General features: G+C 53.0%; 1 protein-coding gene across 1 annotated transcript in view; it reads left to right on the forward strand.

Moving 5' to 3' along the window:
* Positions 1 to 12,035: 12,035 nt before the first annotated feature.
* The window catches only part of KLHL26 (kelch like family member 26), a 34,901-nt gene continuing 22,011 nt past the window's right edge, over positions 12,036 to 24,925 (forward strand). The window contains exon 1 of the mRNA XM_054465620.2: positions 12,036 to 12,171. Within this exon, the coding sequence (XP_054321595.1) occupies positions 12,089 to 12,171 (83 nt within the window). The 5' untranslated portion in view covers positions 12,036 to 12,088. The remainder of the gene's footprint in view (positions 12,172 to 24,925) is intronic.

Raw genomic sequence — 24,925 nt, forward strand, 5'->3', positions numbered from 1 at the left:
TTGAGGCTGCAGTGAGCTGTGACTGCACCACCGCACACCAGCCTGGGTCACAGAGTAAGATCCTGTCTCTGACATGACATCACGCCAGGCTAATTTTTTAATTTTTTTTTGAGACAGAGTCTGTCTGTTGCCCAGGCTGGAGTGCAGTGGCATGATCTCGGCTCACTGCAGCCTTTGCCTCCTGGTTTCAAGCGATTCTCGTGCCTCAGCCTCCCAAGTAGCTGGTATTACAGGCACCCACCATCATGCCTGGCTAATTTTTTGTGTTTTCAGTAGGATGGGTTTTCGCCATGTTTTCCAGTCTGGTCTTGAACTCCTGAGCTCGGGCAATCTGCCTGCCTTGGCCTCCCAAAGTGCTGGGATTACAGGTATGAGCCACCACACCCAGCCATAATTTATTTATTTATTTATTTATTTATTTATTTATTTATTTGAGACAGAGTCTTGCTCTTGCCCAGGCTGGAATGCAGTGACACAATCCTGGCTTACTGCAACCTCTGCCTCCTGGGGTCAAGCAATTCTCCTCCCTCAGCCTCCCAAGTATCTGGGATTACACCACGCCAGGCTAATTTTTGTATTTGTTTAGTAGACATGGGGTTCCGCCACGTTGGCTAGGCTGGTCTTGAACTCCTGAACTCAGGCGATCCGCCCGCCTCAGCCTCCCAAAGTGCTGGGATTACAGGCCAGCCACCATGCCCAGCCTATTTTTTGATTTTTTATAGAGATGGGGACTCATTATGTTGCTCAGGCTGGTCTTGCACTCCTGGACTTAAGTGATCCTCCTGCCTCGGTCTCCCAAAGTGCTGGGATTACAGGCGTGAGCCACCATGCCTGGTCAAAATTGCCATTTTCATGAGTTTTGAGTGCATTAATTGCACCCACAATGTTGTGCAGCCATACCTGCCATGGATTTTTTTTTAATTGTTATTATTTTTGAGACAGAGTCTTGCTCTGTTGCCCAGGCTGGAGTGCAGGGGCGCAATCAAGGCTCACTGCAACCTCCACCTCCCAGGTTCCAGTGATTCTTCTGCCTCAGCCTCCCAAGTAGCTGGGATTACAGACATCCACCACCACACCCGGCTAATTTTTGTATTTTTAGTACAGAAGGGGTTTCACCCTGTTGGCCAGGCTGCTCTTGAACTCCTGACCAATATCAGGCTTCCAAAGTGCTGGGATTACAGGCATGAGCCACTGCAGCCGGCCCCACTGTGGATTTAAATGGCTACTGTCACTGGTCAGCCCAGTTTGAAAGGGACTTCATTTGGACTCACTCTGTCTCCTTGCCTGGCCCCCAGTTTCTCTTCTCAGTGGCTGTAGACATCTGTGCTGCATCTTGACTCTTAACTGTCCTCACCTCACTTCATTCCATCAGCACAGCTTGTCCCCTAGGCCTCCAAAGCATACCTCCAGCCCACAAGCATCTCTTTGTCTCCATGGCAACCACCGAGGTCCAAGCTGCCACTGCCTCTCACTCAGCAATGGTGCCCACCTCCTCCTCTTGGGGCTTCCGGCCTCTCCAGCCACCCTTTGGTTCCATCTTGGATAAAGCAAATCTGATCCCAGACTTCACACCTTTCTGGGGTTTACTGTTGTCTTGAGGAGCCTAAACATCCCCAGACAGCAGAGATTCCCATGATCGGGTCTCACTAACACTAACCTAACATCTCCAAGCACTTCTTTTTTTTTTTTTTTTTTGAGATGGAGTTTCACTCTGTTGCGCAGGTAGAGTGCAGTGGCATGATCTCCACTCACTGCAAGCTTCGCCTCCTGGGTTCACGCCATTCTCCTGCCTCAGCCTCCCGAGTAGCTGGGACTACAGGTGCCTGCCACCACGCCCGGCTAATTTTTTTGTATTTTTCGTAGAGACGGGGTTTCACCGTGTTCGCCAGGATGGTCTCGATCTCCTGACTTTGTGATCCACCCGCCTCGGCCTCCCAAAGTGCTGGGATTACAGGTGTGAGCCACTGTGCCCGGCCATCACCAAGCGCTTCTGTGAGGCTCTGCCCCTCACTCCCACTGCTCCGGCGGCTGCGTGAGGTTCTCTCTGGATTTCTTGAGCCTACCTTGTTCCTTCCAGCCCTAGGGCCTTTGCACATGCAGTCCCCTCTGCCAGGAGCACACTCCTGGTCCTGCTTCACCAAGTTCTCAGCCACGTCAGCATCCCCTGGGATCCCCATGTTTCACTTCCTGTCCATCTTCCCTGCTCTGACGACATTCGTCGTTGATTAAGAATTATTTATTGGCTGAGGGCAGTGGCAGATGCCTGTAATTCCAGCACTTTAGGAGGCCAAGGTGGGCAGATCACCTGAGGTCAGGAGTTAGAGACTAGCCTGGCCAACATGGTGAAACCCCGTCTCTACTAAAAATACAAAAATTAGCCGGGCATGGTGGTGCATGCCTGTATTCTCAGCTACTGGGGAGGCTGAGGCAGGAGAATCTCTTGAACCCGGGAGGCAGAGGTTGCAGTGAGCCGAGATCATGCCACTGCACTCCGGCCTGGGCAACAGAGCAAGACTCCGTTTTAAAATAAATACATAAATAAAAATAAAAATAATAGAGGCCAGGCATGGTGGCTGACACCTATAGTCCCAGCACTTTGGGAGGCTGAGGCAGGTAGATGGCTTGAGGGCAGGAGTTCGAGACCAGCCTGGCCAACATGACGAAATCCCGTCTCTACTAAAAATACAAAAATTACCTGCGCATGGTGGCTTAGGCCTGTAATCCCAGCTACTCAGGAGGTTGAGGGGGGATAACCTAATTCTCCTGCTCACCTATGAAGAGCTTTTGATCTTTGCCAGCCTGGCAGCCACCTCTCCTGTGCCATCTCTCCTGCCTTTTGGTCTTGGAGACCAAAATGCACTTGTCCTCATTTTGAATCAATGGTCTGGCCTTGGGGCCTTTTCTGCAGCTTCTGTTTGCTTTGCAATGCTGTTACGGACTCGGTAGGCATCTACCCAGCGCCTGCAGTCTTCCTTCTTCCTTTGTTTTATTTGTTTGATTTTTGTTGTTTCATCTGTCGTCCAGGCTGGAGTGCAGTGGTGTGATCATGGCTCACTGCAGCCTCGACCTCTCAGGCTCAAGTGATTCTCCCACCTCAGCCTCCCGAGCAGCTAGGATGACATGTGAGTGCCACCACAAGGGCTAATTTTTTAAGTATTTTGTATAGACAGGATCTCCCTATGTTGCTCAGGCTGGTCGTGAACTCCTGGGTTCAAGCGATCTACCCGCTTTGGCCTCTCAAAGTACTGGAATTCCAGGTATGAGCCACCGAGTTGGGCTGGCAGAGTGTTTTTGTTTGTTCTTTTCACAGCTGTGTGTAGTTGATCACTTTTTTTTTTCTTTTGAGACAGAGTCTTGCTCTGTCGCCCAGGCTGGAGTGCAGTGGCGCGATCTCGGTTCACTGCAACCCCCGTCTCCCGGGATCAAGAGATTCTCCTGCCTCAGCATCCCGAGTAGCTGAGGCTACAGGAGTGTGCCACCACGCCCGGCTAATTTTTGTGTTTTTAGTAGAGACAGGGTTTTGCCATGTTGGCCAGGCTGGTCTTAAACTCCTGACCTCAGGCGATCCTCCCTCCTTGGCCTCCCAAAGTACTGGGATTACAGGTGTGAGCCACTGTGCCTGGCCTTGATCACTTCTTGAATCCCGTGACCAGCCTAGGATTGGGTCCAGAGTGAATGCTTCACAAATGTAGAATTAGTCATGCCAGGTGGTGTAGGCACAAACAATGAGCTCCATAGGTGTGTGGAAGTGGGAGGGGAGTCCCTTCCTACCAGGTGGTGAGTGATGGCTGCCTGGAGGAGGTGGCAGTCAAGTTGGGTTTTGAGGGATGAATATGATCTGGGGAGAAGGGAGGGTGTCCCAGGTGGAAGGAAAAGTATCGTGTGTGTGTGTGTTAGATCTGTCTGTGCACGTAGGTGTGTCAGAGGCGTCCTGGGGTGTGTGTGTTTGCCTACAATGTCTTCAACCCTTTCTCTCTCTCTCTCTTTTTGTTTTTAGACCAAGTTTTGCTCTTATTGCCCAGGCTGGAGTGCAGTGGCGCATTCTTGGCTCACCACAACCTCTGCCTGTCGGATTCAAGTGATTCTTCTGCCTCAGCCTCCCAAGTAGCTGGAATTACAGGCGTCTGCCACCACGCCCGGCTAATTTTTTGTATTTTTAGTAGAGACAAGGTTTCACCATGTTGGCCAGGCTAGTCTTAAACTCCTGACTTCATGATCTATCCACCTCAGCCTCCCAAAGTGCTGGGATTACAGACATAAGCCACCGTGCTCAGCCTATTTACTTCTTTATGGGTTCATCTTTTGCCTCCTACATCACTCAAGACTGGGCTCACCGAGAGGGCAGGGCTGCGTTGGCTGTGACCCCAGCACCCATCAAAGCAGATCACAGAGGAATGACCCAACAAGGGTGTCTGGGATGGCTGGGAAAGAACCCCACTTGCCATGCAGAGGCCTTGGGGCTGCTCTGCCCAGTAACCAACCACTGACCCTACTCTGACTCTCAGGAGAGAAAGGCCCCTTTGACCATGTGGCTGAAGACCAGACTCACCACAGCTCTGACTCTGAGCTTCAATTTCCTCTCCTGTCCTAGAGCCCTGCCCCTCCCTCCATTTTCATCCTGAGCTGCACACAGACCTGGTGGTGGGTGGGTGGGTGGCTGGCATCATGGCAACGGTAGCACAGGGTTGCCACAGCAACTTGGTTCCCTAGTGACAGGCCTGAGTTTCTTAGCCCATGGGTGGCAATCCACCAGGAAGAGATGGGGAGAGGGTGCCCCCAGCGTCCAGCTGGCACACAGGGGACATTCTGTAAACACTTGGAGGGCAGGATGGGGATGCATGGTGGCTGTCTTTTCCTGGGGCGCGAAGAGGAGACTTCAGGTCCCTGTTGGGCTCCATGCAACTCCTGGCACACTCTCCCTCCTCAGGGCCCCCATGCAGGCTGTTCCCTCCGCCTGGAGGCTGTTCCCTCTTCGCTCCTTCTGGCCAGCTCTTCAGCCTGACCTCCTGGCTCAGCCCCAGCTTTTATCATGGTGACAATTAATTGATGGCTTGTTTGCTTGTGTGATGATTGGTTTAATAAATGTTCCCTCTGCCAGATGCTACGCGCTAGGTGTCTCGGTCACAGCTGTGTCCCACACACCAAGGAGGCTGTTCTCAATACATCTTTGTCGACACTCTCCATCCTTGCTCCGCCTTGCCCACTTCTTCCAAGCCAATGCGGCCTCATCTCTATCCCTTGAGCTTTTTCTGGCACTGGGCTTAGGTCCTTCATATTATGTCCTCTCAGAATATTCGGGAACTTTGCACAATGTTCTGGAATGTCCTGGAACATTCTAGAACATTCTGTCCCCTTTTACTGAAGCTAGGACATCATCACCTCTTCAGGGAGGCGCTCCCTGATCTCCTGGCTGAAGCAGTGCTCCCCTACCCAACACACACTTGATCGCTCTCAGCTCATTGCCTTCAAGGCAGTTATTGCCATCTGAAATGGCCTTGGTCATTGATCAATTATATATCTCAGATTTGTCTTTCCCATCAGAATGTACCTTTCAGAATATCTTGGAACATGAGGTCAAGGATCTTGTCGGATGGGCTGACAGTTGAATCCCCAGCAGCCTCTCAGCACCATAGTCCCCACAGTGGGTGGTCCCAGTTGGTCGCCCCCCAGAGGTAGTCCTAGTTCTATCACATTGGGTGGATTTGACCTTTTCTTTTTTTTCTATTGGGATGGGATCTCTCTATGTTGCCATGGCTGGTCTTAAACTCCTGGACTCAAGTGGTCCTCCTGCCTCGGCCTCCCAAAGTGCTGGGATTACAGTCCTGAGCCACTGCAACTGGCCTGATTTTGTTTTAGTGAATCAGCTTTAATAAGACATAATTTACATCCAATGGCACATCCATGTTAAATGCCCAGTTCAATGAGTTTTGGCAAATGTAATCCTCCTAAGATACCCCTATAATCAGGATATACACTAGGTATGGTGGCTCACACCTGTAATCCCAGCACTTTGGGAGGCTGAGGTGGGAGAATCACTTGAGGCCTGGAGTTCAAGACCAGCCTGAACAATATAGTGAGACTCTGTCTCTACCAAATTTTTTTTACAAAATTAGCCAGGTGTACTGGCACACACCTGTGGTCCCAGCTACTCTGGAGGCTGAGGTACGAGGCTTATTTGACCCAGGAGGTCGAGGCTGCAGTGAGCTATGATTACGCCACTGCATTCCAGCCCGGGCGACAGAGCGAGACCTTATCTCTAAAAATATAAATAAATAAATAAAAGGGCCCGGCGTGGTGGCTCATGCTTGTAATCCCAGCACTTTAGGAGGCTGAGGTGGACAGATTGCTTGAGCTCAGAAGCTCAAGACCAGCCTGGGCAACATGGTGAAACCCCAACTCTACAAAAAAAAAAAAAAAAAAGCAAAAATTAGCTGGGCATGGTGGCGCACGCCTGTGGTCTCAGCTACTCAGGAGACTGAGGTAGGAGGATCACTTGAGCCCAGGAAGTCAAGGCTGCAGTGAACTGAGGTTGCACCACTGCACTCTGGGTGACAGAGTGAGACCCTGTCTCAAAAAAATAAATAAATAAAAAATAATAAAATTAGAAAGGCATGGTGGCATGTGCCTTATAGTTCTAGCTACTTAGGAAGCTGAGGAGGGAGCACGGCTTGAGCCCAGGAATTGGAGGTTACAGTCAGCTATGATCGTGCCACTGCACTCCAGCCTAGGTGACAGAGTGAGACGAAGACCCTGTCTTTCTTTCTTTTTTTTTTTTTGAGCCAGTGTTTTGCTCTTGTTGCCCAAGCTGGAGTGCAATGGCATGATCTCGGCTCACCGAAACCTCCACCTCCTGGGTTCAAGCGATTCTCCTGCCTCAGCCTCCCGAGTAGCTGGGATTACAGGCATGTGCCACCACGCCTGGCTAATTTTGTATATTTATTTATTTATTTATTTTATTTTTATTTATTTATTTATTTTTTTGGAGACAGAGTCTCGCTCTGTCACCCAGGCTGGAGTGCAGTGGCGCGATCTGGGCTCACTGCAAGCTCTGCCTCCTGGGTTCACGCTATTCTTCTGCCTCAGCCTCCCAAGTAGCTGGGACTATGGGCGCCCACCACCACGCCCGGCTAATTTTTTTGTGTTTTTTAGTAGAGACAGGGTTTCACCATGTTAGCCACGATGGTCTCGATCTCCTGACCTCGTGATCCGCCCGCCTCGGCCTCCCAAAGTGCTGGGATTACAGGCGTGAGCCACCACGCCCGGCCAATTTTGTATTTTTATTAGAGATGGGGTTTTTCCATGTTGGTCAGGCTGGTCTCAAACTCCCGACCTCAGGTGATCCGCCCGCCTCGGCCTCCCAAAGTGCTGGGATTACAGGCGTAAGCCACCGCACCCGGCCAAGACCCTGTCTTTTAAGAAAATGGATAAATAAAACAAAAAAAGAAGGTAGCCAGTCGAGGTGGCTCATGCCTGTAATCCCAGCACTTTGGGAGGCCAAAGTGGGCAGATCACCTGAGGTTGGGAGTTTGAGACCAGCCTGGCCAACATGATGAAACGCTGTCTCTACTAAAAATACAAATATCAGCCAGGACTGGTGGTGGGCAACTGTAATTCCAGCGACTTGGGAGGGTGAGGCAGGAGAATCGCTTGAACCTGGGAGGTGGAGGTTGCAGTGATATGAGATTGCGCCACTGCACTCCAGCCTGGGCGACAGAGTGAGACTCTGTCTGAAAAAAACAAAAGAAAACAAAAACAACAACAAAAATTTAAATAAATAAATAAAACATAAAAAAAGAAGGTGGGGCCAGTGCAGACATGACTTCAAGGAGGTGCGGGAGGCTGCTGGCTGGGGTAACAGAGAGAGATCATGGTGTTTGTCAGCAAGCCCCACTCATGATCCTGAAAGGACGTGCTGCCTCCATTAAAAAAAAATTTAGGGCCAGGCACAGTGGCTCACGCCTGTAATCCCAACACTTTGGGAGGCTGAGGTGGGTGAATCGTCTGAGTCAGGAATCCAAGACCAGCCTGGCCAACAAGGTGAAACCCCGTCTCTACTAAGAATACAAAAATTAGCCAGGCTTGGTAGTGCATGCCTGTAATCCCGGCTACTTGGGAGGCTGAGGCAGGAGAATTGCTTGAACCTGGGAGGCGGAGGTTGCGGTGAGCCGAGATTGTGCCATTATACTCCAGCCTGGCGACAGAGTGAGGCTCTGTCTGAAAAAAAAAAAAAAAAAAAGTAAAACACAGAGTTTGTTAGATAGGAGAAAAATCAAACAGGACCGAGGACAGGGCGTTGGTGTCGGGGGACCTTGAGCTTGCCCCAGGACCACTCCGTGGTGACCGCCTGACGGGGTGGACACTGTCCCCAGCCTAAAACCACAGGAACTTGAAGCCTTCCCCCAAGGCTTCACTTTCCTCCTCCATAACAACTGGGGATTTTAAGGGAGGCCTCCAAGCTCTGACCTGGGGGTATGAACCCTGCAGCTGGTCTGGAGTGGGAGAGCAGGTGGCGCGGCTCCTGCCTCTAGGAGAGCCGTGCCAGCTGTGAGCCAGATGGTGGCCAGGCCTGTGGATGCTGCCTGCTGTGTCCCTGCCTGCCAGCTCCACCAGACCACAGGTCATCATTACTGGATGAGGTGTGTGCAGTCACTGGCGTGGGCCCTCCAGGTCCTCCACTTGTCTCTGCTAGATCCCAGTGATAGTGGCCACTAGAGCTCAGGCCAACAGCTCTGGCAGACGTCACTGGCCTCACTCTGCCTCACTCAACATCCCATCTGTTCCATCTCCTTTTGGTCCCACCTGCAAAGTGCATCTCAACTAGGACTACTTCCCACCCCTCCATGTCTACCACCCTGGGATGAGCCCCACCCATTTTTCCCTGGATTATATGCCTCCTAACTTATGTCCCAAACTCAAGATATTGTCCCCCAGTTGTCAGATACTGTTGAACAGTCAGACACTGTCACACTGTTAAATTGACACTGTTAAAACCAGTGTCAGCTGGGTGCAGTGGTTCATGCTATAATCCTGGCACTTTGGGAGGCTGAGGCGGGCAGATCACTTGAGGTCAGGAGTTCGAGACCAGCCTGGCCAACATGGTGAAACCCTGTCTCTAATAAAAATACAAAAATTAGGCTGGGCGCAGTGGTTCACTCCTGTAATTCCAGCACTTTGGGAGGCCAAGGCAGGTGGATCACTTGAGGTCAGGAGTTTGAGACCAGCCTGTCCAACATAGTGAACAGGCTGTTCACCATGCCGTCTCAACTAAAAATACAAAAATTGGCTGGGCATGGTGGCACATGCCTGTAGTCCCAGCTACTTGGGAGGCTGAGGCAGGAGAATCACTTGAACCTGGGAGGCGAAGGTTGCAGTGAGCTGAGATTGTGCCATGGCACTCCAGCCTGGGCGACAGAGTGAGACTCCATCTCAAAAAAAAAAAAAAATTAGCCAGGCATGGTGGTGCATGCCTGTAGTCCCAGCTACTCGGGAGGCTGAGGCAGGAGAATGGCTTGAACCCAGGAGGCGGAGGTTCCAGCGAGCCGAGATCGCACCACTGCACTCGAGGGTGGGCCACAGAGCGAGACTCCGTCTCAAAAACAAAACAAAACAAAACAAAAACCCAGTGTCAATTATATTGCCACTGCTTACAAGCCCCCTCTCCCTTCTCATTTCATGCACAGGAACCCAAAAATGATCCCCAAAGCTCACTGTGACCTGAAGCACCTCCTGTTGCCTCCCACCCATTCTCCTCCCCTCTCCTCTCCCTCTTCCTAATTTTTCTCTGCCAGGCCACTCTCTAGGCACGCTCCTGCCCCAGGGACATTGCACTGGCTGCCCTGTGCTATGTAATCTTGGAGGACAGATCACACAGTGTGTCCAAAGTGCAGTGAGTCTACAGCACACTATGTGTGTGCGCACAGCCAGGAGCCCAGAGAACCTCTTCTTTCTTATCTTCAGCTGTGTGTCTTGTGTGTCTGACATATGGGTCAAATCTAGATGATTATGAAGTGTGCGTGCATATGGACACCATTGACTTCAGATGTTATTTGTGGCGGGTGTGTCAGCTGTAGGTCGCTGCTGAGTGAGGTTTGATGCCTGTATGTGGTTCGTCTGGAACAAAGACTCCTGCGGCGGTGCTGACTTAGGGCAGGCAAGGGTGTGTGTGTGTGTGTGTGTGCAGAGCTTGGCGGAACGTGAGCTGTTCATGCACGAGTGCATTCAACATTTGCGGAGTGCTTACTGTGTATTGGAGATGCCAGCAGTTCCCTTCAGCACTTGGTATCTGTCAACTTGCACAGGGTCATCTGAGAGCATTTTGTGTAATGATTGAGCACCTATTGTTGTATCAGGCCCTCTGTTGGAGATGCTGGTTGAGTGTGGTCCAACCTGCAGGAGTCCACCCAAGCAGGCCCTTTCCTTCCTCCTATGGGGTCTCCAGCCCCATAGCCACCTCCTTCTTCCAGCACTGACGGGAGAGAAGGCTTTGAGCTCCTTCTGGATCACTGCTCTCTGCCCAAGACTGCACAAGTCAGAGTTTTCTGACTTGGAGGTTAAAAGAATAAATGAGCTCCAAGCTACAGAGGGGATCCTGGGAGCCTGGACCCTACCAGAGATGGGGGGTGAGGGGTGCCCCCAAAAGGTCTAGATGCTTTATAGATGCCTATAGATGCAGGACTTTGAGCCCTGGCTGAGGGTCAGTGTGTTGGGAGGGCTGGTGCTTAGGGATCTGAGGGTGTTGGGTCCGGTGGAATGGACTTTAGGAGTGTAAGGTTTGAAGGATCTGTGGGCAGGGATTTGGGGGAGTGGGAGATGAGATTTGAGTAGAGGATGGGAGATAATTGGATGTGGAGAGTTTTAGAGTATGAGGAACCAGAATTGGTGTATGAAGCAGGTGGTGGGAACCTAAGGGCAGATGATTGGGGTCTCAGGGTGGAGGCTCTGAAGAGGGTATGTCAGGGGAGGGTGGGGAACCATTAGGGGCTGGAAGTCTGAGGCCTGGGCATGGGTGAGTTTCGCCCCTGAGAGAGGCCTGGGAAGGAGGTAAGACTGGAGTTGGGGTGTGCAGGATGGGGAGAGGGAGGGTGTGGTTCTCAGAGCTCAGAGACCCATTTCTCCATGCTCCATCTCACCCTCCCGCCCACCCTTCCTGTAGCTCACTTCCCTGTGGCTCCAACGCCTCAAAGTATAACCACGCCCAGCCAACGACCGGGGCACGCCTGCCAGCGCCCCAGGTCACTCACAGACACTCCTTAACACCTGCACGTGCCCCGCCCCTCCTCAGATCCGCCGTTCACTTAGCCCGGCCCCACCCGCATCAGATGAGGCTCCGCCCCCCCAGGCCCCGCCAATCCCTCGCCCCCTCCACGCACACACCCCTGATCTTCCTCGCTCTCCTTCCAACCAGACTCCACCCCCCGCCCAGGCCCCGCCCTTCCGCAGACCACGCCCTCTCTTCGCTTGACCACACCCATTCCCAGATTCCTCCCCTCTCCTGCCCAGACCCGTCCCAACCTCAGACCCATCTTCTCCTTTCTACCTCCCCGACCACTCCCCCACTGCATTCCTAACCTCCACCTTGTCCCTTCTCACACCTGGCCCCACCCTTCATCCTGCGCCCCGCCTCCTCCTCAGGCCGGACCCTTGTCCCTCCTCCTCTTGTCCTAGGCCTGCCCCTTCTTCAGACCCCGCCCCACTCCTCAGCCCAGGGACCAACCCCATCCTGCACCTACTTGTCCTGCTCCGCCCCGGCCCCACCTATCCAAAGACAGCACGCCCTCTCAGCCCAGAACCGCGTCCATTTCGGACTTGGTTCCGCCCCTCACGCCAGGGTCCCGCCCCAATCCCGCACCCCTAGCCCAGGCCCCGCCCTGGACCCACCTCTCTGCATAGCAGGCCCCTCCCTTTATCCCAGGCCCGCCCCGGGCCTCCGTAGACCACGCCCCTCAGGTTCCGGGCCCGCCCCAATTCTTGGTTTCTGGTCCCGGCCCCGCCCCTCCGCAGACCTGGCCCCGCCCCGCCCCCCGCGTCTCGGTTTCCCGGGCCTGCGCGCGCGGCTCCCGTCACTCGAACGCGCGACGGCGGGGGGAAGATGGCGGAGTCCGGCGGTAGCAGCGGCGGTGCTGGTGGCGGCGGCGCTTTCGGCTCGGGCCCGGGCCCCGAGCGCCCGAACAGGTGAGACCGGGCCCGCAGGATAGACCTGCACCTGTCTTGGAGCCCAGGGCACCTGTGGGCAGTCTTGGGCGTCCTGAGGGGTTGAGGGGAGGCCTGGCACGGCTCGAGGGTCTTTCGCTGAGAATTTGGACTTTACGGGGCCGTGGGGTACTGGAGGAGCCGAGGGCTACTGAGCGGGTAGCTGGAGGGGGGCTGGGTGCCCCAGGACCTCGAGGCGTCTGCAGGCGGCCCTAGGGACCTCAGAATCCTGGGGGTCTGAAGGGAAACCGAGGGGCTCTTGACTGTGGTGGGCCGTGGGGCAACTGGGGATGCCAAGGGGCCTGGGCAGCAGAGAGGGCCTGAGCAGGGGCCATGGCCAGTCTGAGGGTGGTGAGGTGTCTTGGGGGCTCTGAGGAAGGGGCTAAGGTCCAAGGCATCCTGGGAGGTGCTGAAGGGCGCCAAGGTGGCTAAAGGTCCTGAGAGCGTGCTGAGGGGTCCTGGGAGGCGTGGAGACTGGGAGGCTCTGGGTGGGGGACTCAGGTGACTCTGGGAGCCTGAGATGGGGAGGCTGAGGGGGCCTGGGGTGGGTCTAGGGAACCTGAGGTGGGTGAGAGAACTCCAGGGGGGTTATAAAGAACATAGAGAGGCTTCTTTGGGGCTTCTCCCTTCCATCCCCATGGGGTCCAAATCCACATCCCCAACAGGCTAAAGGACTTACAGAAAGGTCTTGCCCTCAGAATTCACCCCTTTGGTCAGAGGTAGGCCCCCTTTCCCCAAGGCCCAGTCCTGACATGGATTGCTTGAACCTCCAGGTTTGCATGACAATTAGTTATCATCAGTAACTAATGATACGTGTGTGCATGCATTGTATTGGATTGTCAGAGGGAAAGAACACCTGCCTTAGGGAGTGTGATCTCCTGCTCTTTTCCTATTGGGCAAAGCCAGACCCTCCCACCCCAGCTCCTCCTCTAGCCCGCCACCCAGGTCAGGCCAAGGAGGAAATTCAGGCTTTTTCTTGCTGGTGAGCTTCCAGGAGCCAGTAATTTCAGTCAACATGATAAATGATGAAGTTGTTTGATAGTTACGTGCTGTGGAGTTTTGGACCTGTGGGCTGGTGTTGGAGGGAATGGCCTGATGGCCTGGCTGTGTGATTTGGTACTGAATGGAACACGCATGGGATGGGTGGGGAAGGGAGGAGGGATGGCTGGGCCAGGGCACAGAGGAGGAGGCAAAGGCCTTGCCTGTTCCTGAGAATGCTGAGTGGCACCTTGAGACTTAGGTCTGTGGGCATTGAATCTGGTCTGCCAGAGGGGCCGTGGGGAACCCAGGAGGTGTGTGTCCAGAGGGGTGACCAGCCTCCTGGGGTAGGTGTGGGGCAAGATTGTCCTGCAGTAGGGAGCCAGGAGATGTCAGATGATTTTCAGAGATATTCAGAGAGTGGCCAGGGCTTGAAAATTGGGTATGAGTTGGCAAGTAAGGGACAGGGAAGAGGGACAGTGAACCGCAGGTCCCTGCCTTGGGCACTGGAGTGGGATAACCTGGGGCTAGTGCTTTTTTTATTTTTATTTTTTTGAAACCCCGTCTCGCTCTGTCACGCAGGTATCTAGGCTGGAGTGCAGTGACGCCACCGAGGCTCACCACAGCCTCAAACTCCTGGACTCAAGTGATCCTCCCACCTCAGCCTCCTGAGTAGCTGGGACTACAGGTGTGCACCACCACACTTGGCTAATTTTTAAATTTTTTGTAAATACCAGGTCTTGCTTTGTTGCCAGGCTGGTCTCAAACTCCTGGGCTCAAGCAATCTTCTTGCCTCACCCCTCACTAAGTGCTGAGATTACAGATGTGAGCCACAATGCTGGGCTTTTTTTTTATAAACAGCTTTATCAAGGTATAATTAATTGCATGGCATACAATTCACTCATTTTGTTTTTATTTATTTATTTATTTTTTGAGACAGAATCTCTCTCTGTCACCCAGGCTGGAGTGCAGTGGCGCGATCTTGGCTCACTGCAACCTCTGCCTTCCAGGTTCAAGGGATTCTCCTGCCTCAGCCTCCTGAGTAGCTGGGACTACAGGTGCCCGCCACCATGCCCGGCTAATTTTTGTATTTTTTAATTAGAGACAGGGTTTCACTGTTGGCCAGGCTGGTCTGGCAATCCTGACCTCAGGTGATCCGCCCGCCTCGGCCTCCCAAAGTGCTGGGATTACAGGCGTGAACTACTGCACCCAGCCAATTCACTCATTTTAATTTATCATTAAGTTTTTCTTTTTTTTTTTTTTTTTGAGACAGAGTGTTACTCTGTTGCCCAGGCTGGAGTGCAGTAGTGTGATCTCGGCTCACTGCAACCTTTGCCTCCTGGGTTCAAGCAATTCTCCTGCCTCAGCCTCCCGAGTAGCTGAGACCACAGGTGCATGCTACCATGCCCGGCTAATTTTTGTATTTTTAGTAGAGACGGGGTTTTGCCATGTTGGCCAGGCTGATCTTGAACTGCTGACCTCAAGTGATCTGCCCGCTTCAGCCTCCCGAAGTGCTGGGATTACAGGTGTGAACCACTGCTCAACCCAGATCATTAAGTTTCAGTACATTTACTGAGTTGTGCATCCTTCACCACAATCCAGTTTTTTGGAATGCTTCCATCACCCCAAAGAGTTCCCCCAAGCTCGTTTGCAATTAACCCTGCTCCCCCAACATCCAGCCCCGGGGACATCCTGATCTGCTTTCACTCTCTGTAGCTTTGTCTTTTCTAGAAATTTTGTAAGAATGGAATCAGACATGTGGCCTTTGCGTCTGGTTTCTTTCCTTAACATAATGTTTTTGAAGTTCATCTGTGTTGTTGTATCAGAAATTTGTTCTTTTTCACTGTGGAGTGAAAATAAACAAACTGTGTCCGTCCATACAATCTCGTATGGACGGACACAGTTTGTTTATCCGTTAACTGGTTGATGGACTGTTGGGTTGTTTCCATTTTGACAACTGCAAATAAAGTTTCTGTGAACATCTGGGTATGTGTCTCTGTGTGGACGTATATTTTCATCCTCTTGGGTAAATACTTAAGAGTGGAATGACTAGCTCATATGGTAGATGTGTTTAAATTTTTTTTTTTTCGAGACAGGGTCTCACTCTGTTGCCCAGGCTGAAGTGCAGTGGTGCAATCACAGCTTACTGCAGCCTCGACCTCCTTGGGCTCAGGTGATCCTCCCACCTCAGCCTTCCAAGTAGCTGGTAGGTACTACAAGGGCGTATGCCACCACACCCAGCTATTTTTTCTGTGCTTTTGTTGAGACAAAGTCTTGCCATGTTGCCCAGGCTGGTCTTGAATTCCTGGGCTCAAGCAATCTTCCCACCTCGGCCTCCCAAAGTGCTGGGATTACAGGTGTGAGCCACTACGCCTGGCTATGTTTCAATTTTTTTTTTTTTTTTGAGATGGAGTCTCTCTCTGTTGCCCAGAGGTTGTTCACTGCAACCTCTGCCTCCTAGGTTCAAGCGATTCTCCTGCTTCAGCCTCCTGAGTAGCTGGGATTGTAGGGCTGCGCCACCACACCCAGCTAATTTTTGTATTTTTAGTAGAGACGGGGTTTTGCCATGTTGGCCAGACTGGTCTCGAACTCCTGACCTCAGGGGATCCGCCCGCTTCCGCCTCCCAAAGTGCTGGGATTACAGGTGTGAGCCACCGAGACTGGCCATGTTTTAATTTTTAGGAAACTGCCAAGCTCGTTCCCAAAGTGGCTGTACCATTTTGCATCCCCACCAGCAATGTTCAAGAGTTCCAGCTCCTCCTCATCCTCACTAACACCTGGTATGGCCAGTCCTTAGTTTTAGCCATTCTTATAGGTGTGTGCTGGTGTCTTCATTTGGTGTTTTTATTTATTTATTTATTTGTGAGATGAGGTCTCACTCTGTCGCCCAGGCTGGAGTGCGATGGTGTGATCCTAGCTCACTGCACCCTGGAAGTCCTGGCTTCAAGCGATCTTCGGGCCTCAGCCTCTGGAATAAGTGGGATTACAGGTGTGCACTTAGGTGTCCACTGTTCCCAGTCTTATTTTGGTTTTAATTTGCATTTCTCTAATAACTAATGATGTTGGACAGTTTTTCATGAGCTTCTTAGCTATTCATATCTTTGGTAAAGTGTCTTTTCAAATCTTTGGCCCATTTTTAAGTTGGGTTGCCTTTTATTTATTTATTTATTTTTTTTTAGACTGAGTCTCGCTTTGTTGCCCAGGCTGGAGTGCAGTGGTGCGATCCTAGCTCATTGTAACCTCCACCTCTTGGGTTCAAGCGATTCTCATGTCTCAGCCTCCCGAGTAGCTGGGATTACAGGTGCATGCCACCACACCCGGCTAATTTTTGTATTTTTAGTAGAGACGGGGTTTCACCATGTTGGCTAGACTGGTCTCAAACTCCTGACCTCAGGTGATCTGCCTGCCTCAGCCTCCCAAAGTGCTGGGATTACAGGCGTGAGCCACCACACCCGGCCCTTTTTCTTTTTTCTTTTTTCTTTTTTTCTTTTTTTTTTGAGATGGAGGCTTGCTCTGTTGCCCAGGCTGGAGTGCAATGGCATGATCTTGGCTCACTGCAACCTCTGTCTCCCAGGTTCAAGCAATTCTCCTGCCCCAGCCTCCCAAGGAGCTGGGATTACAGGCATGTGCCACCACACCCAGCTAATTTTTGTATTTTTAGTAGAGACGGGGTTTCTCCATGTTGGTCAGGCTGGTCTCGATCTCTTGACCTCGTGATCTGCCTGCCTCAGCCTCCCAAAGTGCTGGGATTACGGTGTGAGCCACCACGCCCGGCCCTCTTTCTTAAAAGACATCTTTATCATTCTCCCCTATCCTCCATCCTAGTGAAAAATCACTGTTTGGAGCAACTGATAGGGGCGTCTCATGCCTCAGGTACTAGTGTGGGGAGAACCCCTAATGTGGCAAGATGGAGCATGCAGAAAATGGATCATGTTTTGAGGGAGATTGGTACAAGACATTCTCTCAAAAGTCATTTTGAGACATTGAGTCTTTGTAGCATTGTTCGTCTGTTCCTTCATTTATTGCAAATGGGACAGCCAGGCCTGGTGCACGACCCACCTCCTCGCCTCAACCTGCCCACGCTTCCTTCCTTTTCATCCTTCCACTCTCCAAGGTTCTGGCCCCTCAGAGCCACCTGCCTGACCATGCAAGCTCAAGTAGTCCCCAGGACACTTTTTCTAGTCACCTAGTTGTGTGTGTGTGTGTGTGTGTGTGTGTGTGTGTTTGAGATCGAGTTTCACTTTTGTTGCCCAGGCCGGAGCGCAGTGGCATGATCACTGCAACCTCCACCTCCCGGGCTCAAGCAACTGATTCTCCTACCTCAGCCTCCCGAGTAGCTGGGATTACGGGCACCTGCCACCAAGCCCAGCTAATTTTGTATTTTTAGTAGAGATGGGGTTTCTCCATGTTGGCCAGGCTGGTCTGGAACTCCTGACCTCAGTTGATCTGCCTGTCTGGGCCTCCCAAAGTGCTGGGATTACAGGCGTGAGCCACCGCGCCTGGCTTGTGGTTTTTTGTTTGTTTGTTTGGTTTGGTTTGAGGCAGAGTCTCACTCTGTCGCCCATGCTGGCATGCAGTGTCATAGCTCCCTGCAGCCTTCTTGACCTCCTGGGCTCAAGCAATCCTTCTGCTTCAGCCTCCCGAGTAGCTGGGACTACAGGCATCTACTACCACACCTGACTAATTTTTTTTTTTGAGACATTGTCTCGCTCTGTCGCCCAGGCTAGAGTGCAGCGGCACAATCTGGACTCACTGCAACCTCCACCTCCTGGGTTTAAGTGATTCTCCTGCCTCAGCCTCCTGAGTAGCTGGGACTACCAGTGCACGCCACCATGCCCGGCTAATTTTTGTATTTTTCGTAGAGACGAGGTTTCACCGTGTTGGCCAGGATGGTCTTGATCTCCTGACCTCGTGATCCACCTGCCTTGGCCTCCCAAAGTGTTGGGATTACAGGCGTGAGCCACCGCACCCGGCCCACACCTGACTAATTTTTAAAAATTGTTTTGGGCCGGGCGTGGTGGCTCATGCCTATAATCCCGGACTTTGGGAGGCCGAGGTGGGCAGATCCCTTGAGGTCAGGAGTTTGAGACCAGCCTAGCCCACATGGTGAAACCCCTTCTCTACTAAAAATACAAAAATTAGCCAGGATTGGTGGCACATGCCTGTAATCCCAGCTACTCGGGAGGCTGAGGCAAGAGAATCGCTTTAACCTGGGAGGTGGAGGTTGCAGTGAGCTGAGATTGCTCCACTGCACTCCCACCTGGGCGAGAGAACCAGACTCTGTCTTTAAAAATATATATATTATTTTATAGAGACGGGGTCTCTTTTTTTTTTTTTTTTGAGACAGAGTTTTGCTCTTGTTGTCCAGGCTATAGTGCAATGGCATGATCTCGATTCACCGAAACATCTGCCTCCCAGGTTCAAGCGATTCTCCTGCCTCAGCCTCCCGAGTAGCTGGGATTACAGACATGTGCCACCATGCCTAGCTAATTTTGTATTTTTAGTAGAGACGCAGTTTCTCCATGTTGGTCAGGCTGGTCTCGAACTCCCGACCTCAGGTTATCCGCCCACCTTGGCCTCCCAAAGTGCTGGGATTACAGGCGTGAGCCATTGTGTCCGGCCAAGACGCGGTCTCATTATGTTGCCCAGGCTGGTCTTGAACTCCTGGGCTCAAGTGATCTTCCTGCCATAGCCTCCCAAAGTGCTGGGACTACAAGCATGAACCACTGTGCCCAACCTGTATTTTTGTTTTTTGTTTTTGAGGTAAGATATATGTAACACAAAATTCACCCACTTTAAGTGAACAATTCAGTGGCATTTAGTACATTCACAGAATTGTGCAACCATCACTGCTGTCCAGTTCCAAAACATCTTTGTCCCCGCAAAAGGTGACCCCATCTTCATTAGCGCTAACCCCCTATTCTCCATTGCCCAGCCCCTGGCAATCACCAATCTGCAGTCTGTCTCTATCTGTTTTCAAGTTTTATAAGTAGAATCATGTACTATGTGGCCTTTTGAGTCTGGCTTCTTTCACTCAGCATGATGCTTTGGGGGTCATGCATGTTGTAGCCTAAATCAGCACTTCATTCCTTTTTATGGCTGAGTAATATTCCACTGTGTGGATGCACCACATCATCCATTCATCTGTTGATGGACACTTAGATTGGTTCCACCTTTTGGCTATTATGAATCATGCTGCTATGAACATGAGTGTACACATTTTGTCTAAACACTCATGTTCAGTCCTTTGGGGTACACATCTAGGAGCGGAATTGTTGGGGCGCATGCTTGTTGTATATTCTTGATCATGCTGGTCACCACCTAACATTATTTGTTGTGTTTCTCTGGTGCCTTGAGGTTGGAAAGCCTGTCTCTCTTGTGCTGTCTTGTGTGCCTGGAACATGAATGACACAGAAGGAGGAAGTGTCCCAGAGACATGGCTGAGAGGGAGGAAGGGAGGGATGGGGGTGTGCAAAAGCTTATTGCTCTCTGAGGCTTGCAGTCTGACAGGTGGGAATTTCCTTCTGTGGGATCAGGTCAATCTTTTGCCTTTCCAGGGAGGCTTGTGGGGCTGCTGGGGGGCAGTGGGGTCTGGCCTTAGTCTCTGGCTGCCTTTCTAGCCTACGAGGCAACGCCCGCATCTGCCTTTTTGTCCCACGAAGCTTTTGTCTTTTGGCCAGGGGCGGGGGCAGTTTCTGTCTTCCCCCTGGCCCTTCCAGCGGTACCACAACTCAAGAAACTGTCCCCAGGAGGGACTGCACTCTCCCACCCCCGACCGCCCCCAACGTTATATAACTTGTTTGTTCCAACTTCTGTCTTCTGCAACCAAGGGGGAAAAAAGAAAGAGAAAAGCTTATTCTCCTTCCTTCCTATCTCGAGGGATCAACAAAAAACCCGTTGCCTAGTAGAGATGGTCGTTAATGACTGAGCCGAACCTCAGGGATGGACAGAGTGGGGCTGCCCTGGCTGGGGTGTGCGGAGAGGAGGTGGGGTCCTTGCTGCAAGCACAAAGGACACTTGTTCACCAGCTGGCCTCCTCCCAGCTCAGGCCATGGGGTCTAGACTCCTTGGAGGGAAAGGAGGCTTGGGCCACTTGGGGTGTTGCAAGGGGAGGCAAACCCTCCGGGGAGCCGCACCTCCCCAGCTAAAATTCTATCACTGTGAGGTACCTGGCCGGCAGAGTTTTGGAGGAACCTTCTGGCCTTGCAGTCTCTCCGACATGGGCCTTTGGCATCCATGCTTTTTGGCCCACACTCCCTGGAGACGCCTGGGTAGGGCCCAGGCTCACTGAGTCATGCTGTTCCTGGGGGTGAGGTGGGGGGATCTGGGTGAGGGATGTGCCGGCTTCAGGCATTTGCATAAGAAGTGGTGGCTAGGCTGGGTGCTTTGGCTCACTCCTGTAATCCCAGCGCTTTGGGAGCCTGAGGCAGGCGGATTACAAGGTCAGGAGTTTGAGACCAGCCTGGCCAACATAGTGAAACCCCCTCTCTACTAAAAATACAAAAATTAGTCAGGTGTGGTGGTAGGCGTCTTTAATCCCAGCAACTCGGGAGGCTGAGGCAGGAGAATCGCTTGAACCTGGGAGAAGGAGGTTGCAATGAGCCGAGATCGTGCCACTGCACTCCAGCCTGAGCGACAGAGTGAGACTCTGTATCAAAAAAAAAAAAAAAAAGAAGTGATGGCTGGGACGTTGTGCCCAGGGGCTTTGCTGCCTGCTGAAAGGGTTTGCATGGAAAGTTGTGGCCGAGACGCTGTGTCCGGTGGGTTTGTCACGGTCAGTCTGGCTCAGTGGCCTTTGCCTGTTGAAGCTTTCTCCACAATCTAGATCATATCCACCAAGCCCAGAGGCCTTGGAAGGGTCCAGCCCCCCAGCTCCTGCTAGGAAGACTTGGGGGAAGAGGTGGCTTTCCAAGGAGGTTCTTGCTACTTTGGGGAAGTTCTCGTTCCTTTGGCCTCTTGCCCCTTTCTTTTTTATTATTATTATTTTTTTTGACGTCACTCTGATCTCAGGCTGGAGTGCAGTGGCATGATTTTGGCTCACTGCAACCTCCGCCTTCTGGGTTCAAGTGATTCTCCTGCCTCAGCCTCCCAAGTAGCTGGGACTACAGGCACCCACTACCATGCCTGGCTAGTTTTTGTAGTTTTAGGAGAGATGGGGTTTCATCATGTTGGCCAGGCTGGTCTCGAACTCCTGACCTCAGGTGATCCACCTGCCTTGGCCTCCCAAAGTGCTGGGATTACAGGCATGAGCCAGCGCGCCCGGCCTCATGGCCCTTTCAGAAGGAGGATTTTTGACCCTTCCAAGACATGGACTCAAGTCCTTCTCCTGGAAAATGTGGTCAGATATCGCGGCATGAGGTGTCTCATCATACCCATGGGTGACTGTGGCTCCCTCTTTATGGGGTGTGGCTGTGACAGATTCCTCATCTGGGAAATGGGGCTCCAGGCCCACCAGGTGGGGGGTGTCTGGGAGGAAACGAGCGGGGAGAGGTCACACGTGCCTCATCAGTGTTACTGTGGCAGTGCTGACGTCGCCCATGATGGGGACACTGCCATCCTTCTGCCCGCCATGCCCACATGGGCCTTGAGGGGATCGTCGATGCCAGCAAGCCTTGATGTGGCGTGCGTGTGTCAGGCAGCAAGCCTTGATGTGGCGTGCGTGTGTCAGGCAGGGAAAGGAGAGGGTGAGCTTGAGCCGTTGGGAAGACAGTAGTGCCATGACTTGGTGGCCGTAAGAGGGACAGCAGCAGGGGCAGCGGGAGAGTAGAGCACGTCCAGCGTGAGCTGGAGAGGGCAGGTTCGGCCAGGAGCAGGCCTGGGAGCAGGAGCTCGGTGGGGCGGGGGCGGGGGCCGGGGGGTGGTGCGTCTCAGCAGGGATGGGGGCAGGTGGGACTGGGCCAGCCCAAGAAGGGCACGGGCCCACAGGCCGAGCCACATCCAGGCTACTCGTTCTGCCCCTCACAGCTGAGCCCCTTCTCTGGGAGGGAGGCCACCCTCTCCTCCCCTCCTTGTAGGCAGGTCCCAGGAGCTCTGGGAGTGGAATTGCTCTGAAAGCACTCACTTCAACCGGAATCGTGCAGTGCAATCGTCACAGCTGGACTGTTTCCACCTGGTAGCTCTGACCCCTGGGACGGCCTCCTTGTCATTGTCCATAGTTACCGGGAAAGAAAGGTTTTATTACCCTCCGCCATAATCGCACCGTCTCCAGGGAGCCCCTGCGAATGTCATCCCACCTCCCCCACTGCGATTACTTTTTATCTCATCCATCTCTCCTCAGACACTGTAAAAGTGAGGCTTTCTCCTCACTCCAGCTCTTTGGTTTTTTCCTTTTTCTGATATTTGTGTGTGTGTGTGTGTGTGTGTGTGTGTGTCTTATCCTTTGGTTTTAGGGAATGTTTTAGATTTGGTGTTAAGAGGCCCTGGAGGAGGAAGAGTAGAGGAAGAGGAGGAGGAGATGAGAGGGAGGAGGAGGAAGAGGAGGAGGAGAAAAAGAGGAGGAGGAAGAGAGGAGGAGGAGGAGAGAGAGAGGAGGAGAAAGATAGAGAACAGGAGAATGGGGAGGGAGAGAGGAGGATAAGGGGGAAGGACACAGATAGAAATAATTCAGCGACTTGGGGCCTTGGATCCTGGAAGAAGGGGGTGGGATCTACCGAAGGCAAGGGGTGACTGGGCAGCATGCGTCCTGGCATCCCCAGCTCTTTGCTCTGTGGACAGGATTTGTTAGACACCTTTCTCTGCCTTTGTGCAGGTGCCACAGTCTCCTGTGTCCACCCCATGCCTGGTGCTGGACATGCAGGGTCCATGGGACAGATGGACCCTGCCCATGGGGCGCATACATGCCAGCAGGAGTTAGAGAACGTCGTGTGGTCATTTCTGGGCTGGCTGGGCCAGGGGGCCAGGGCAGGGTTTGGGTGAGGGGCATATCAGTCAGCCTCCTGTTTTGAAAGGATCCTTCTGTAGGCCGGGTGTGGTGGCTCACGCCTGTATTCCCAGCACATTGGGAGGCCAAGGTGGGTAGATCACTTGAGGTCAGGAGTTCGAGACCAGCCTGGGCAACATAGTGAGATCCAGTCTCTACTAAAAATACACAAAACTAGCTGGGCGCGGTGGCGGGTGCTTGTAGTCCCAACTGCTCTGGAGGCTGAGGCACGATAGTCGATTGAACCCAGGAGCCGAGATTGCACCACTGCATTCCAGCCTGGGCGACAAAGTGAGACTCTGTCTCAAAAAAGAAAGGATCCCTCTGGCAAGAGACAAGGGATCCTCGGCCAAGGTGGGCCCTGGAGGGATGGAGAGGCACACGCAGGCTTGGGGATGCCTGGAGGTTGAGCTTGTGCTGACCGATAATGGTGGCCAGTTTCTGCCCTCCCCACCGGGCAGGCTGAAGGTCAGGGTTGTCCTTGGTCCCGCGTGGTTGCACTGCCTGCAACAAGCAGCAGACTTGGAGGCGCCACCTGGCCTAGGGGATTCGCAGCCTTGCCTGTGTTCCAGAAAAGCCCTTCATGCCTCTCCTTGCTCAGGGTTCGTGCCACTTGGAGCTCCCACAGTCCTTGAGGGCTTCAGGTCTTCCCACCAGCAGGTCCCAGTCCTGGGAATGTCCCTGCTCCTGAGAGAAGGCCTTAGTCTGGCTGCAGCTGCCCAGGAGGTCCCCAGGTAGCATCTCTTGTGGGTTCTACCTTCAAGCCACAGCCTGGAGCCAGCTCCTCCTGCTCTCTCCTCCCCATCCCAGCTCAGAGCCATTCCTGGCTCTTCCCCTCCTGGGCATCATCCCCAACTGCAGCCAGCGGGACCCTCCTAAGGCAGGCATCAGACCTGCCTTAGGTCAGACCTCACTCCCCTGCTGGCCACCTGCCAGTGGCTCCCTCACTCTCAGAACAAAATCTACTTCTTGATGTGACCCGCCGGGCCCCTGAGCTTGCACAGCTCTGACGGCTCTGCTGGGCTCTGAAGCACACTCACTGGAATGTCCTGTCCCAGCGATTTGCACGGCTCAAGTGTTGTCTCCTCGGGGCCTGGCCACTGTGTCCACCGTGGCGCCACTGCTCGCCCTGTCGTCATGGTACATTCTCTGCTTGAGGACCCATGTCCCTGTAGAATGTACGTTCCCCAAGGGTAGGGCTTTATCGGATCTTTTTACAGTGGTGGTCCTGGCGCTGGCACAGCTGCTGGCACGGGATGGATGCTCTTGAGTATAGATCCAGTGAGTACCGCACCCTGCACAGTCTTCGACGCATACCAGAGGGGAAGCCTCCTGGCATAGCTCTGCATGCCCAGGCTGGCTGAGGGTCATCCGCTTCTTCCTCTTCACTTCATTGAACCAGCAGGGTGTGGGCGGAGAAGCAGAAATTCACAGGCATGTTGTCAGTAAACCGGCCCTGTTACAGAGCCCAGGGCACCGTACCGTTTTGCGTGTGCTGTCTTTAGTGAGTGAGCAAAACCTCAGCCCTGCATGTTAAAGCAAAGGCGGCAAACGACAGCCGCTCTCTCACTGTCCAGCTGTCTGAAGTGGAAGTGGGGGCCAAGCCCGCTGGGTTCCTGCTGCCGGCAGCCCCGCCCTCCTCCTCTGGTAGCCGCTCTGCAGCTGTGCGGACCAGCTCTCTTAACACTTGTTAACCCCAGCCTCCAGTCCCTTCCTGCCCCCCAGCCCGCCCCTTCCACATGTCTCTCCGGAGAGGGCCGCGCAGAATTCACAGGACTCGTCTCCAACGGCCGTGCCAGCAATTCTCTAGCATTCCTCCTCTGCAGAGCGGATTTTGGT

Source organism: Pongo pygmaeus, chromosome 20, assembly GCF_028885625.2.
Source record: "Pongo pygmaeus isolate AG05252 chromosome 20, NHGRI_mPonPyg2-v2.0_pri, whole genome shotgun sequence".
In the NCBI taxonomy this organism is placed as follows: domain Eukaryota; kingdom Metazoa; phylum Chordata; class Mammalia; order Primates; family Hominidae; genus Pongo; species Pongo pygmaeus.